At 33.8% G+C, this 14,784-nt stretch overlaps 2 protein-coding genes across 3 annotated transcripts; both read right to left on the reverse strand.

The window, feature by feature from the left end:
• Positions 1 to 141: 141 nt before the first annotated feature.
• Positions 142 to 2,845, reverse strand: LOC125873114 (uncharacterized GPI-anchored protein At4g28100-like). The gene is made up of 2 exons (XM_049553991.1): positions 2,059 to 2,845; positions 142 to 678 (listed from the first exon to the last, which is right to left on the reverse strand). The coding sequence occupies exons 1-2, from the start codon at positions 2,716 to 2,718 to the stop codon at positions 352 to 354; spliced, it is 987 nt and encodes a 328-aa protein (XP_049409948.1). The 5' UTR covers positions 2,719 to 2,845; the 3' UTR covers positions 142 to 351.
• Positions 2,846 to 4,103: 1,258 nt separating this feature from the next.
• Positions 4,104 to 10,754, reverse strand: LOC125874632 (mitogen-activated protein kinase 9-like). Of its 2 annotated transcripts, none has more exons than XM_049555600.1 (11): positions 10,233 to 10,733; positions 8,946 to 9,345; positions 8,734 to 8,861; positions 8,578 to 8,637; positions 6,745 to 6,894; positions 6,373 to 6,528; positions 6,125 to 6,262; positions 5,965 to 6,041; positions 5,462 to 5,563; positions 4,835 to 5,075; positions 4,104 to 4,610 (listed from the first exon to the last, which is right to left on the reverse strand). In XM_049555600.1, exons 1-11 carry the CDS (start codon positions 10,506 to 10,508, stop codon positions 4,539 to 4,541), a joined length of 1,800 nt encoding a protein of 599 aa, XP_049411557.1. In that variant the 5' UTR covers positions 10,509 to 10,733; the 3' UTR covers positions 4,104 to 4,538. The 2 variants fall into 2 exon arrangements, with proteins under 2 accessions (XP_049411557.1, XP_049411556.1); XM_049555599.1 differs by having other exon boundaries at positions 4,107 to 4,610; positions 8,946 to 9,354; positions 10,233 to 10,754.
• Positions 10,755 to 14,784: the final 4,030 nt, after the last annotated feature.

A 14,784-nucleotide genomic window follows, 5' to 3' on the forward strand; every position in this document is an offset into this window, starting at 1 on the left:
AGAATGATAAAGCCTTTATCACCATTAGTTAATTGTCATTGGATCCAATGTCGCTATAGACTTTAGGGACATTTACAAAGAGTGTTAAATGACGCTAAAAATATGTTTTTAGCGGCAATTTTTTCGTTAATTAATTGCCGCTAAAAATATGTTAGTCTTAACTCTTACAAATGGAAGCTCCATTCATTTTTCAACAGTCTCACACAACCAAAATAATTACAATTTCATGAACCTGAATCAATGAATACAGAGGAATGTATTTACTCTCGGTGACATTTGAATCAGGAAGTATTTTCCGAGTACACAGAACAAGTCTTTTGGAGATTAACTACAGCAAAATTTTGAAAACAGTTATGCAGTGAAGTTTATGTATGCCAAAACAAAAACTAGGAGGTAACAATAAACCGATGCCTGAAGAAAAGTCGCAGAAGATTGATAGTTGATCTCTGAGGAGTCGACTGCAAGTGGCAAGCCGTCACTGTTAAGTGTGCATGACTGAGGATTCGAACCGTCTTCACTCATCATTAGAGCCCTTAAAACAGCAGAAACTGTATGAATGTAACCAGATGTATTTTTGTTGAGAAGCCAAGTTAAGCCCATCATTTGGCAACCCATGCTGTGCAGTTTGCTACTTCTATCATTTGTTGTGCTTGTATCTTCCAATCTGCTGTCACTGAGCTGCAGATTAACTTCAACTTATTAGACAATAAATAAAATATTTCACTTGTAACTCAGATAAGACATATATGCTCGGTCGTTATTGACAAAATACCCCTCTTTAACATGCCTCCTAGAAGAAATTATGAGCAGCTGTTGACCCCAAGGTTAAATGAACATTGCAAGTTTACAGGTAAAATGAATAAAAGGAGATAACTGATCTAAGCACAGGACAATAACATATGGACTAAGTAAGTTTATTGTCAAATAATTGAATCGTATCCCACCTAACATAGACGATCCAGCCAAGTATCAGCGAAGCTTAACTTTGGCATATTGCTTTCCTGGAAATCTAATTGTTATATAGAACCATCTAAAGGTTCATTGTGTGGATCAGGCTCCAATATTTCCAATGAGACTTGATACCTTTTTTTTCTTATTCATTTGTCAGCCCCAAAAACTAGTTGCAAGATAAAATTTTGATTATCTACACCACAGGAAGTAAAGAAGGCATAAAAATTAGAAGAAGAGCATCTCCACACGGTCATGAGTAGGATACTAACCTTAAAACGACTGATCAGTCAGAGGTCGCCATGTGAAGAAATCACTTTAGGTAACATTTATCAATGCCATCTATATCAGATAACTCTTTTATTCATGATTGTTTGACTACCTAAGACAAACTGCTGGTGATATCTACTGATCACCTATCTTCTATGTCTAGTGTACACACTTACACTGAAATCGTGGCACATTATACAACTTAATGACTCACAAGGTTAGCATATAAACGTGTATTGTATAAAAAATGTCTGATAAGGAAGCGTGTGGCAGACGAACATAAGACTTTGTTTGCCATTAGTTTTAGAACATATTGTACTAGAGTAAACACAACATGCCTCAATTCTCTTCTAACTTCTTTCGTTAATCTACTAACATTACCCAAAACCAGTCTTAAATCTAAATAAAGAAAGAGGATTATGTGTTATTTGAAGCTTGAATATTAGCATACAAATAGTCAACAAAGATGAATCTCCTAAATAATTAGTATAACCTGACTCAACTAGCTTTGGATTGAAGTATAGTTGATTGATATTATATCTCAAGTTATCAACCCAAACACACCGTAATTCAATTTAAAAACAACTTTCCAGTCCCCTCCACAATTAAGCAACTTCTTTAGTCCTTTGAACAATTGACCCCTAGACTATACCGACACGCTACAAGAGTGGCATAACCAGGATTTTCATCAAGAGGATTCAAAATATAAAGATGCAATCATACGAAAAAGGTAAGAGGATTCAACGTCTACTGTATATACATAAAATGTATCAGACTATTTTAACATGTTACAACAACTTATGTACTCTGTTTTCGTCTGTTACTAAATACAAGACTTACCAAATAAAGAGTGTTCAAGCATTTGGAGCAACCAGCAATACCAGCATATCCATTACTGCTAAAACAATCTCTCTCTAATCTCTTCACACTCTCACCACCAATCAATTCTCCACGCGAATTCACCGCGAAATTTTCAGGACACCTAAGTGGATGCAGCCTAATACCACAGTAACAATAAACCACATCACAAGTCTCATTTGGCTTCACCAACTCAATTCCCCTGTTTTCCAAAGCCTTTCCAAAAGAATCCACACACGTCTCTGAATCATCAGGGAGCACAGGCATTTCAACAGAGGTTGAGTATTGTGGGAACTTTGCAATGGCTCTGTGCAGCGCGGTTCTTGAGTAGGCTGCATAGAGCCATGCTGCGAGAACCGGGCAGCAACGGGTCGGGTTTATTTGACCCGAATGATCATTGGACCTGCAGGATGATTTTATCCCTTTGTAAAGCTCCTCTGTTATGTCTAGAGAACAGCTGTCGAAGTTTGATTGTTCTGGGAAAGCAGGGATTGTTGCTGGCAGTGAAGGGGCTGGGGAGAATGGGTGGGGATTGGGTTCCGTCGGGTCGGGTTCGGGTATAACTGGAAAGGCAGGTATTACAGTTAGATTGGTGATGTAAACAACTGTAAACAAGAAGAAGGAAAAACAGTTAAGGGACATAGCTTATAATCAGAGAAATGAAGGAAGTTGGAAGATTATAAATGGAAGTTTAGTGAGAAGCCATTGATTATAAATGGTAGCTTATTTTTCCCTTTGGTTTGTGGTGGTGGTGATGAGGGAGTAGTGACAACAGTACTCTTAGATTTTTTTTGTTTTGTGTGTGTCTAATATTTGAAATTCATTATTTGATTAATTTTGTATTCACATCAGATAAATTTACGAAAGAGGGTAAACCATTCCTTACTAAGAATTTTTTCATTCACATACGAATTAATACGGATGTATAGCTTGACAATCGGTTCAGTTGGATTAGTATTATTGATTTAAACTCTATGTTTGTTGTATGAAATTTGTTAAATATGAATAAATTATTAGTTTAAAATTTAACTTATAAATTTTAAATTCTGAATGAGTAGAAGAGTGGTTTGGAAGGAAGGGACTGAATGGAAAGCTAATGGCTGAGTAATGTGGGGTATGGCAGGTTGGACAAAGTTTGTTTGTTTATTTGTTACTCTTGTAAGGCTTAGCATGTGTATGATTATAATATGCTTTAAAGCAACAATTCAACTACTTATACTATTTGGTCATCATTTGCAAATTCATGTTGAACGACATGCAAGTGAAAGCAGCTGGTTAATTTAATACTTGCTTTTTACATGTACTAGTGTGAAATTTTTAAACATGAAAGGGAATTGATTCTTTCTATTTGAAACATTTACTAGTGATGGTGTCGTATTTTTGACATGTAACAAGTTAACAACCACCAAAAAGGAATGAAAAAAATAAGTGAAGAAACAAGATGTTTTGTGTAGTAATAATATGATTATGACCTGCTATTTAATTGGTAGATATATATACTTCTCTTATTCATCAATGTCCTCTCAACATCCTCCAATGTCTATGTCACTAATTTGCTAGCCAATACACATTTTTCAAAACCTCAAATCGGATTCACACTTGGAAGTCCGAGTAAAACGCTTTATACCAAAAGCAACTCCATTCTTAACCATAATGTCATAAATTTCATATTAGTTCCAGTTTACCAGTTTGAACGAAAAATGCATTTGTCGTATAACATGGAAAATGACATGACATAAGAGGAAAAGCAGATCACATGGTCCTTACTCTTTTGGGAGAGCAATAAACTCAATAATTGGAGTTCCTCACGAGCCTCTATATCACATATATTTACCCCACTTCATCTGAAAATCCACATTCTCTCTTCAATTATCTTGTCTTTGTCTCAAAAAAAGTTACACTGCTAGAGATTTATGAATTTGCCACTGCACAAATTGCCTTCAAAATCAGCTCAACTAGGACTGGAGGGTAGGTGTTGTTTACTGCAAGGAAACGAGTGAATTTTCGCAATAAAGTGAACAAAAGTTCATAAGAAAGAACAATATCCCTCAAGGGATAGATCTTAGGCATTGTATTTCTTCAAGTCATTACAAACTTCAACTTGTCAGTTGTCACAAGTAACTATAGTTTACAAATGAATATGAAAATGTAATCTCATCCACAAATAGCTGGAGAACATTTTCTTTTCCTGCTATGTGAAATAAAAATTCACAGTACAAATAGCAACTGAAAACCTAACTGTTGGCATTCTGCCTGAAATGCCGTAGTAAACTTCAACTATTTGTAGTACAAAAAAGCTTATGATTTACAGGACAAGGAGATACATAATAGAGTACATGATCAAGAATGTCAAAACTATCGAAGGGCAGCCCCGTGCATGAAGTGGGTGTGATGTAAGCATCTTACCCCAATGGAAGGGTCAATGGCTGGTGATCAGATCTACAGAGTATGCTGGTAATAAATTAGCCATGAAGATCAGCAAGTTTTTGAGCTAAACCATCAACACCGTCGGTTTGCTCTTTAATTGCCTCTTCCTATCAGAACATTTATATAATGCCAACCTTTTAGATCAATAAAATGACAAAAAAATGCAGGAACAATTGGCATTTTGGTTTTAAGCAAGGACATTAGCAGGCATTCTGTTGAGTTTTCATTATTGGAATGGCAGTCTTTTTTCCTTTTACATGAAAACAATTTTTCATGGTTGAATGATTGAATGCCATTGATATTCAACAAAGAGAAAAGGGGTAGAAGTTACCTCTGCATTTCTTCTTTTAACTACGACGCACTTTGAAGCACTGATACTAGCACTCTTCAGCAAGCTACGAGCACTATAGTTTGCTTTGTTTGGTCCATTTTGCACATTAGCATCTGAGTACTCTGATCCCTCGGACTGCCCTGGTGGGCTCTCTAGAGTTGAAGCAACAGATGCTGAAGTTCGTTTTTCAAAATCAATGTTTTGGGAAGAGGTTTCATCTTTTGGTGCAGGAACCCGCTCTCTAAGATGAGAGTATTCAAAAACAGACCAAGTTAATTCCATGACTAAAGTTGCAGCATATAACCACAAAATCAGATTTCCTAAAGCACTTGCTATGTACTCAAAATTAACCTTGTTCAGGAAACACACGCAGCTTTTAAAGTAAATCGCATCAACCTACAACATTTCTGTTTAGAAACAATCATTTATCAAATAAGTGCACAAAAATAAGGACGGCTTAAATTGGAATGGTGTCTCTCAGAACTGGAACTAAAATAAGGACTGCTTAAATCGGACAAGTATTAAAATGTCCATATTTTCTCTAGACAAATGACTTCTAATTCAGCAGATTATTATTGAAGAACGGCCTTTACCACCCAGAGCAAAAGAATAGTACAGAGTTCACACCTAGGCAAGGAAGCATGCTGCCTCTGAAGTGGAGTGCTTCGTTCACCTTTACCATAATGCTCCTCAAGATGTGCAAATTGACGCTTGAACCGATCAACACCACTAAATTGACACAAAAGAAAGACCATCAAAAAGTATTTCTCAAAGAGTAGTCAAAACATTTATTGCAATATGTACACAAAGTAGGAGCAGTCAAGCAGATACATTTGGACAACACATTACACACTAACACAACATATATTTTGTGAATTAGCTGGCACGGCCCTTGAAGGAAAGAAAATGCTTTTGTATATTAACTTGAGGTTACTTCCATTTTGGAAAGAGTTGTCAATGCCCTCCAAAGATACATTATAGTTTTCGACCACTGGAGGAAACTAAAAGACCAGCAATTTTTTGATCTAACTAAACTAAACAATCAGCTTTTAATGCAAGGAAATGAGGCTGAAAAAAGTTATTAGAAAAGAACATAAATTATGTGGAGCAAGATTTAGGTGTCTCCTAACCTTGGGTACATAAACCCACTAGTCTGATCTCCGCCACGATGATACTCCTGAAGCATCTGAGGATGATATTCCAAAATCTGTTTACTCAGAACAAGTTTAGAAATTAATCAGTAAATTCATTCCACATAAAAGGGAGCCATCAAAATGGAGAAAACTGTACCTCCCGATAAATGAGCTCTCTAACATCTTCTTTTGCCAACTTTCTCCTCTCAAATTCAAACTCAAGCTTTGATATTGGGTGAGTAGATGGTTCACGGTCCACATTCGACAAACTACTGAAATAAGGATCAGCCAGAGCCTTGAAACCAAAACCACCAATGATGAGTTGAAGCCTTGTCACATTATCAGAGTCAAGATTTTCTTTGGTAGATAGAACAATATAAAAACTTATTCACTTTAAACAATTACCTCCTCTGCAGATGGTCTATCTTTAGGGTCAAATGCAAGAATGCGTTCAAGTAGGCGCAAAGCCAAAGGATCCACATGTGGAAACTTTTGAGCATATGGAACTGGTGGTTTTTTCCGCATGTTACCGAGGTATCTTCTTGCCTTTTCATTTCTAATCTGCCAGTTCAGTAGAATTTCTTTAGTGAAACAGGAAAAACTAGAGTGGGACATACAACGTGATTTACAGGGACCTCTCAGCAACTATTCTTTTTGTCTTAACCTTTGTTCTCTGATGTTCTTACTAGCAAGTAATGAAGACATCTTATCATCCAAGTGATGCTAATCTGATTGAACATTAACAAAGAAAGAGAAGTATGTAATAAGCGAATTAACCTTTGCAATGGTTTCAGGAGGAGGTGTTCCCAGCAAATCAGTCATAAGGTCTAATTGATGCACTACATTCTTTCCAGGAAATAATGGTTTTCCAGTGAGCATTTCTGCAAATATGCATCCTATGCTCCAAATATCAATAGCAGGAGTGTACTGCAAATAGAGAACTCTCAGTGATAGTACATGTCACATCATAAGTAAATCTGTCTATACAGATATGTCAAAAACATAAGTAAACTCTCAACATATATTATCTGATATAATTGCTTCACAGTGAAATCACGTCATCAAATTTTATGGTTTAGATAGAAAGTCTCGTTTATTTTTGTTCTCTGATAAGGTAAAAAGTAACAAACCCTCATTTTTGAAATAGTGAAAAAATAATAAAATCCACATCATTGTTTCAGTGTATAAAGCAAAAGAGCACTTCCCAGATTATCAATCTCAATTTTTTAGGAGAAATACCACTCCATGATGTGGAGACACTGAGACCACAAAAAAAATATCTGCATACTCGGAACATTAACGGTCTTAGGCTAAACGTTCCCACACATAAGGGCAGAAAATACTTCTAGAAATTGGGAAACCCCCTCGAAGCACTACCCTAACTATCTGTTTTGCAAGCAGGTTCTGTTCCAAGAGATTTATACTATGCCTCCACAGTAATAAAGATATGTATGTTTATATTCTAACATTAAAACCTGACATATTTACAGCCACCAGTCCGAATATGTTCATTCACAGTTGCAGGCTAACTCTTTACTTCGATGCCGCACCCGTGTCAGATTCTCCAAAAATACATTACTTTTGGATCCGAACATACCCATTGACATTTTTAAAAAGTCCCAGCAACATAGGTTGTAGGACTTTTGAAACGAGAAAGCTGAACAGCATGTTCATATCACAGAGTTACTGAGCATTGAACTAGAGTGAGAGATTGATGCTCGGGACAGTCCTTTAAGTTTCATTGATTACTTAAGATGACCTACTAATCTTGCCACTTTCTCCTAACTGCAAGTTGAATAGGTCATAGTCATAATACTGGGATACTATAAACAGGGAACTCTCATCTTTCACCAATTTAAAGAATAAATCTACTATTAAGCTCTTGAAGTCAAAACTGTCGTCCAGCGGTGATTACTTTTTCCAACAATAAGCTCCTCATCAATCCACTTGCCTTCCACTTCTAATGAAACTATGACTCTATACAGATAGAACTTGAATACAATAAACAATTTGAATCCTCAATTGAACATTCTCCCAGCCAAATGAAGTACCAAATATAGAGAACAAGTGACGTTATCAATCTCACAATGAAGTGTTTTTTACATCTTGTCAAAATCGATCTTTTTGTGCATACTACAGAAACCTAGACGTGCTTCATCTCCCTCTCAAGCCACCAACCTCTAAGCATTAGAAGTCAAGTGATCCATCACCTGATAATGAACCTTGTGATCAAACAATACTAGTTTGAAAGTAAATTCTGAAGGCATCGTTGAAGGCTGATAAGTCAATAAGCATCCAGCAGACACTTATAGGGAAAACAGAATATGACTTCATTCTGTATCAGCAACAGAACCATGTAAATAAAAATATTGTTCAATCTATAATTGTTCCGGCCTTCTCCGAAGACAGAAACAGAGTGACAGACAACCAAGAAATTCTCAGACAACCAAAATACCGGAGAAAAGAGAGTATAAAAAGTATCATTGACCACAATGCATTATACTGATTGCCACAAACCATGTGAAATGTAAGTGTCATTGCAATAATTGCATGTTTGGCAAATGGAACTAACAATTATAACTGTGGATGTCAGTGATAAAGCTAAGTTACCTTAGAGAAAAAAGAGCCACATAGCTCAGGAGCACGATACCATCGGGTAGCTACATAGTCCTTAAATACATCAAACAACAAGTATATCAGAAATCACTCACAACTTTAAGTACAAAAATAACGAGAAAAGAGAAGCCTTCTAGAGCTCAAACATACAGTCCAGAAAATAGCTGAGGGTGTGTCATTAAATGATACACGAGCAAGCCCAAAGTCACAAATCTTCAATTTACAGTCAGCGTTAGCAAGAATATTCTTCGGCTTTAAATCTCGATGGAAAACGTTTGCTGTTAAGAGGTCCCAAGGAAACGTTAGCTTCTCCATTACATAGAGATGTCAAAGAGAAGGTTTCAACTTGTATAAAAACAAACCAGTATGAGTATATTTTAATCCACGCATAAGCTGGTATAGGAAAAACTGATAATGCTCAGGTGTAAGATCATCATTGGCCTTAATAACCTGGTGGAGATCAGACTCCATCAATTCAAAGACGACGTAAATATCTTTAAACTCTCGCCGAGAAGGGGGCAACATGATGTGCTTTATTTCTACGATATCAGGATGCCGTAGAAGCCGAAGTAGCTTAATTTCTCTTAAAATTCTAGTGGCATCAGAGACATGCTCAAACACGTCATTAATCTTCTTGATAGCAACTCTTTCTCCAGTTTTGGTGTCAACAGCGGAGGCCACAACTCCATAGCTACCCTTGCCGATAACTTCCTGAATTTGGTATCTGCTTGCTTCTCCATATTCTGTGAAGAACTCTGCCTCCTGTGAGTTCTGAATAACAATATTCAAGTCAAAACAAATGTGACTGATATCTGCAGTATAAAACAGCTGCATCTTCCCATTTCCTTACCCATGTAAGTCTACATAGAGCTGAAAAGTTCATAGGGCACTAATATGCCACATACTAGTAATCTGCATAATGGTCTAACGCTACTTTATGTGCTAGGAAGTGAACACACAATAATATAGAAAAAAATAAAAACACCACAAAACTGATGCTTGAAACATGATCCTCATATGAACAAGACAAGTCTGATGGGTCTTGAAAAAATCTAACAGACACAAGATTCTACAAAACACTGGTCATTGGTAGCAACAACATACCAAGTGAAATCCCACTCGTCATTGGTAGAAAGAACTTCATTTTTCCTTAGATTAAGCAATTATGAAGATAGCAAATATTATAATCTAACACACACACACACACATCTTTTGTTTGCCTCCTAGACAAAAGCGCATGGCAATAACGAGTAGGGGATTCAGACCAACCGGACTACAAGATTCTTAGATAGGAAAGAAAGATAGTTCAGATTATTTTCTTTTAAGGTGGGGGTGAGTAACTGTGACTTACCAATAAATATCTGTTTCATTTCAATGACCTAAGCAAATAGACAGAAAGATCCAAAATGCGTAAAGTTGCAAGCTTTACTTTCCCTCATCCTTTTTTAGCAACATTTTCTACATATATCAACCAAATTCTCAGGTGGGAAACCAATTTGTTTATACATACATGAAAAACAAACATCAACATCAGATTGAGCAGTAAAATGATGGTCAAACTTAATCAACTCCATGCAAAGTCAAAAAGCAAAAAAAAAAAGAAGTAAAAAGTCAATAAAAAGCAAAAAAAAAGAAGGGAAAAATCAAACCTTTCTGTGATGATCCATTTGATAAGAAGCAGATGAAAAAGGGAAATCAACCCTTTTAGGAACTCTGATAAACTTAAGACCCGAAATGTCAAAGTCTTCAATAATGATAAGCTCTTCTTCTTCTTGTTGTTGGTATTGTGAGTCTGAAATCTTGATGGGTTTTTCAAGATTGTTCAAGATCGGTTCTGCATTGGTATGAACAATAGTAGTAATAGTACTTGAACGACGATGAAACAAACGACGAACTCCGTCCACGAATGTACTACCACCCCCCATATACTACTACTGCACCCCCTTGTCTTTTCTTTTTTTATGAATTCCCCTAATCTGTCGTGTTGATTCTTGATTTGCCACCACAAGATCTCAGCATTCCACGCTAATATGTTTTTCTCTCTCTATTTTGCCAGTTGCCACCACAAAATACAGCGGTTTCTTCCGAGTTTCTTGGTGTTGTGCAAAGATAATGGGAGAGAAGAAGAAGAAGAAGAGTAGTAAAAAGAGGAAAGAGGAAAAAGGCAGGCTTTATACATGTCAGGCCAGCCTAAGGAAAAATAGGGAGAGGAGATTAATTTGTTTTAACTTGATACCAAGGTTATGATAGTAAAAAATATTTTTGTATCTTGTGATCTTAAATTAAGATCTAATTCACATTAAGTGATAGTGTTTTGTGTTCGGTCAGCTTTGGTGCCCGCTAATTTTATGAGATACATGTCACGCTATCACCTTTCATTAATAACACAGCTAACTTTATCCATCAAGACAAGATAAATGGGAAGAATAATCTAGTGTGTTGAGTTTTGAACGAGACATTTGGATTATCAATCACTTCATTGATCATTAGGCTACAATTTTTGGTGCAGTTTCAAATTTTTTTTTAATTTGAGAAAAAATTACTTATTTTGAATTATGTAAAGAGTTTCGATATTTAATTAATATGGAATATATGTCAAAATATTCTTTAATTTTGTGATATAAACATGTCAATATAAAGTTAAAATAAAAAAAAGACTAAAAAAATATAATCTTTTCAAAACGTACTAAAAAGAAAAGTAACGTAAACAAATAAAAATTTAACGTATGTAGTAGTTGCTCACGTTAAAACGGCACATAAGTTTGGTTGATCATTAATTATTATCTTTAAGATTGAGATTTAAGACGTTTGCATCTGTAATATTAAAATGTATGTTAATATAAATAATTCTCCTTAGGTTCTCAAATCCGATCATTAAATATTGAAAACAACATAGTCATGTTTTGGCACATTCTCCAGTTCATGCTACTCACATATTGAATAATAATAATGTCACATTTTTTAATCATGATTAATTAAGCACGACGTTCTTTAGTTTATCCATTTGTCTATATTATATAAAAACTAGATATGAAAAGGCTCGTTAACGGGCCTAATATTACAATTTACAATCTTAAATATATTAGCGGTTCCAATGTATTATAAATATTTAATTAGTTTTTTGAAAAGAAAAATTGTCATCAATATTTTTTCTAATAAAAACGATAGTAAAATGATAATAAAAATCACACTTTATAATAAAATATTATTATTATTATCAAATAATATAGCTTATTTAAATTGTCTTAATTAACACTACAATATCATATGATCCAATGGTTATTTTAACAGAATGCCAAACATACACATTCGAATTAAAAAGTTAATTTAAAATTTAATGGTTTTTTTTACTCATCTATAATAATTCAACAAACAATTTGAGTGAATTAATCTTATTTACTCATTTGTGTTCTACTTTTTCTTAACCACGTTANNACTATATCTTATTTCTTAAGATAATAAATATTATATTTGATTATTTATTTTTTATAAATATGAAAAATAAATTAACACAAAGAAATAGACAATCTTTTTATTTCACTTTATTTATTTGAAAATTAATGTCGAATTATAAAAATTACAAATATAACTTAAAGTTGTATTTGAAGTTTGAAAAACATTCAAAACTTTTTTAATACGTTCTGTATATTTTTTTCAAATTTTATCCTAAATTATTAATTTTTATAAAAATGGCTCCATTTTAATTATATTTCATATTTTATTTTATTTTTAGAAAAAAACATTTTCAAATAATCAAATATTATTTGCAAAATCAATAACTTAACACAAATTCACCTTAATTTTTTTAAAAATAAATTGGATTTTTTTTTGTAATAGTATGTAGTAGTTCTTATATGAGATATAATCTATGACATTATACGATTATTTATTTTGATATATTACTCTTTTAGTGCAATTTGGTTGTATGTCTCAGGTAAATTAATCAAGTAATTTTTAGAAAATGAGGAATGTAGACCATGTTTAAAAAGATATAATATATAAATATGTCTTTTTAACTTGACCTCATTTAACATCTATGACATTTAACTTCGAGTGTGCACATGTTAGCATTTAAACTTATATAAAGTTGAACAAGTAGACACACGTGTCCTACGAGACTTAATTCACGTAGGACACCACATAAAATGTCGCATAGGACATGAATTGTATCGCCACGTAGGACGTCAAGTAGGACACATGTGTCTACTTGTTCAATTCTATACAAATTTATCTACTATGCACATCCAAAATTGGAGGACATTCATGTCAAATGAAACCAAGTTAAATGATATATTCATGTATTATGCCTTTTAAAAAAATATATTTATATTTTTTATATAAAATTTGATCAAACACGACTTTAACTATAATTTTTTTAACAGAAAAGGCTAAAAAATACCTCTAAACTATCGGAAATAGCTCAGCTTTACCCTTAAACTATATTTTGGCTCAAAATTATCCTTTCCGTCAAAGTATTGGGTCATACTTACCCTTCTTAACAGAAGTATGTTAAGTGCCACATGGACACCACATGGACGCCACATAAGCACCAAACATTTTCCACTTCCACATAGACTAATAAGATCCCTAATATCTAATTTCCCCCTCATTTCTCTTAAGATATGATTTCACCCATTTCTCCTATTTTCGCGGCTAGGGTAAGAAACGATTTCTTCATTTCGCGGCTGGATTTCAAAGTTGATTTCGCAACATTAGTTGAGGATGCTACGGGGGAAGTTTGTGAAAGAGAAAGCTTTCGATATGGTTACAATAAACCCAGCGATGGTTATAGGCAGTTTGTTGCAACCAACACTTAATACAAGTGTTGTTGCCATCATACAATTACTAAATGGTATGCTTTATCTTAAAGCAACTAATTTGTCTTTGATCTCGTCATCTGAACTGAAAAAATATGTGAAATCGTTTTTTACTGTAGCTGCGAAAATAAGGGAAAATTGGTGAAATCGTATCTTAAGAGTAATGAGGGGAAAATTAGATATTAGGGATCTTATTAGTATACGTGGAAGTGGGAAATGTTTGGCGCTTATGTGGCATCCATGTGGCACTTAACATATTTTTGTTAATTAGAAGGGTAAATATGACCCAATACTTTGACAGAAAGGATAATTTTGAGCCAAAATATAGTTTAAGGGCAAATCTGAGCTATTTCTGATAGTTTAGGGGTATTTTTGAGCCTTTTCCATCTTTTTAATTAAAAAAAACTATATTTTCATGACCGAACCACATTAAGAAAGGAAATGATTAAAACGCCTCGAATTTAAATTTTGAATATGAAAATAATTTCATTAAAAGTGATAAGTACATTCAAAAATAATTATGAATTCAAATCAATAACACTCTAATACGTATATACAAAATCAAATGAGAAATTATTTTATTTTATTTTTTAAAATTGTGTGGTCTTGAAAGTATAGACTTTTGAAGTGAATCAAAAAATGAGGTCCATGTTTTAACTTTGCATGTAAAACTTAACGGATTGCTCGTACAAACTTAATGAAACTTATGTCGTATGAATCAAAAGATCAGTTTTTAAGTTTTAATAATTATATTGTAAAAGACATAGAAAACTTATGCTAAGCAATTAGCTCATAGCAATACTACACAACTCATATCAAATAATTTAATTCCTATGAAATTTATGTCAACCAAACTGCAAAGAGAAGTTCACTAAACTTATGTCGAGTTAATTAGATCATAAATAAAAATATTTTAGTTCACAGACTTTTATTAAAAGAGCGGTAAAAGCATTAATTAAAAATCGTCATATTTTTTCTAAAATAAATTTAAAATCACTTTTAAAAAAAAGGTCAATGTATGCTAAAGCTTCAAAGCTAAGACAAAGATTATATCAAGTTAAAAATTTAAATAATACTCTCTATATTTCATATTACTCGATCCTTATTTCGGTGGTTGCTCCACCATAAATGATTTCGTATTCCTTAAAATGGTATATATATTCAACTTTCGTATTTTTCCTTTTCTAGATGGTCACCATAACCTTACTTTTGCTTTTTGGGAACCAAACTTTATTTTCATTGTATACAATTAATTCCCTGCATCTGATAATATTCTCTCTTTAATTTGCTTCAGTCGCACCATGCATCTTATCTCCTCAAAAATATGACACATCTTCCAAGAATGTTCCATCACCAATAACATCCGATGTGAGAATTTTAACAC

Source organism: Solanum stenotomum, chromosome 8 (assembly GCF_019186545.1).
Source record: "Solanum stenotomum isolate F172 chromosome 8, ASM1918654v1, whole genome shotgun sequence".
Lineage (NCBI taxonomy): Eukaryota > Viridiplantae > Streptophyta > Magnoliopsida > Solanales > Solanaceae > Solanum > Solanum stenotomum.

Coding starts and splice junctions, on each gene's coding strand:
- LOC125874632 (XM_049555599.1), bottom strand. CDS start 10,508: ATGGGGGGTGGTAGTACATTCGTGGACGGAGTTCGTCGTTTGTTTCAT. Junction 8,638..8,733: donor CCTCAGCTATTTTCTGGACT/GTATGTTTGAGC, acceptor GATGTATTTAAG/GACTATGTAGCTACCCGATG. Junction 6,895..8,577: donor GTGGCTCTTTTTTCTCTAAG/GTAACTTAGCTT, acceptor CTCTATTTGCAG/TACACTCCTGCTATTGATAT.
- LOC125873114 (XM_049553991.1), bottom strand. CDS start 2,718: ATGTCCCTTAACTGTTTTTCCTTCTTCTTGTTTACAGTTGTTTACATC. Junction 679..2,058: donor GCTTGAACACTCTTTATTTG/GTAAGTCTTGTA, acceptor GTTAATCTGCAG/CTCAGTGACAGCAGATTGGA.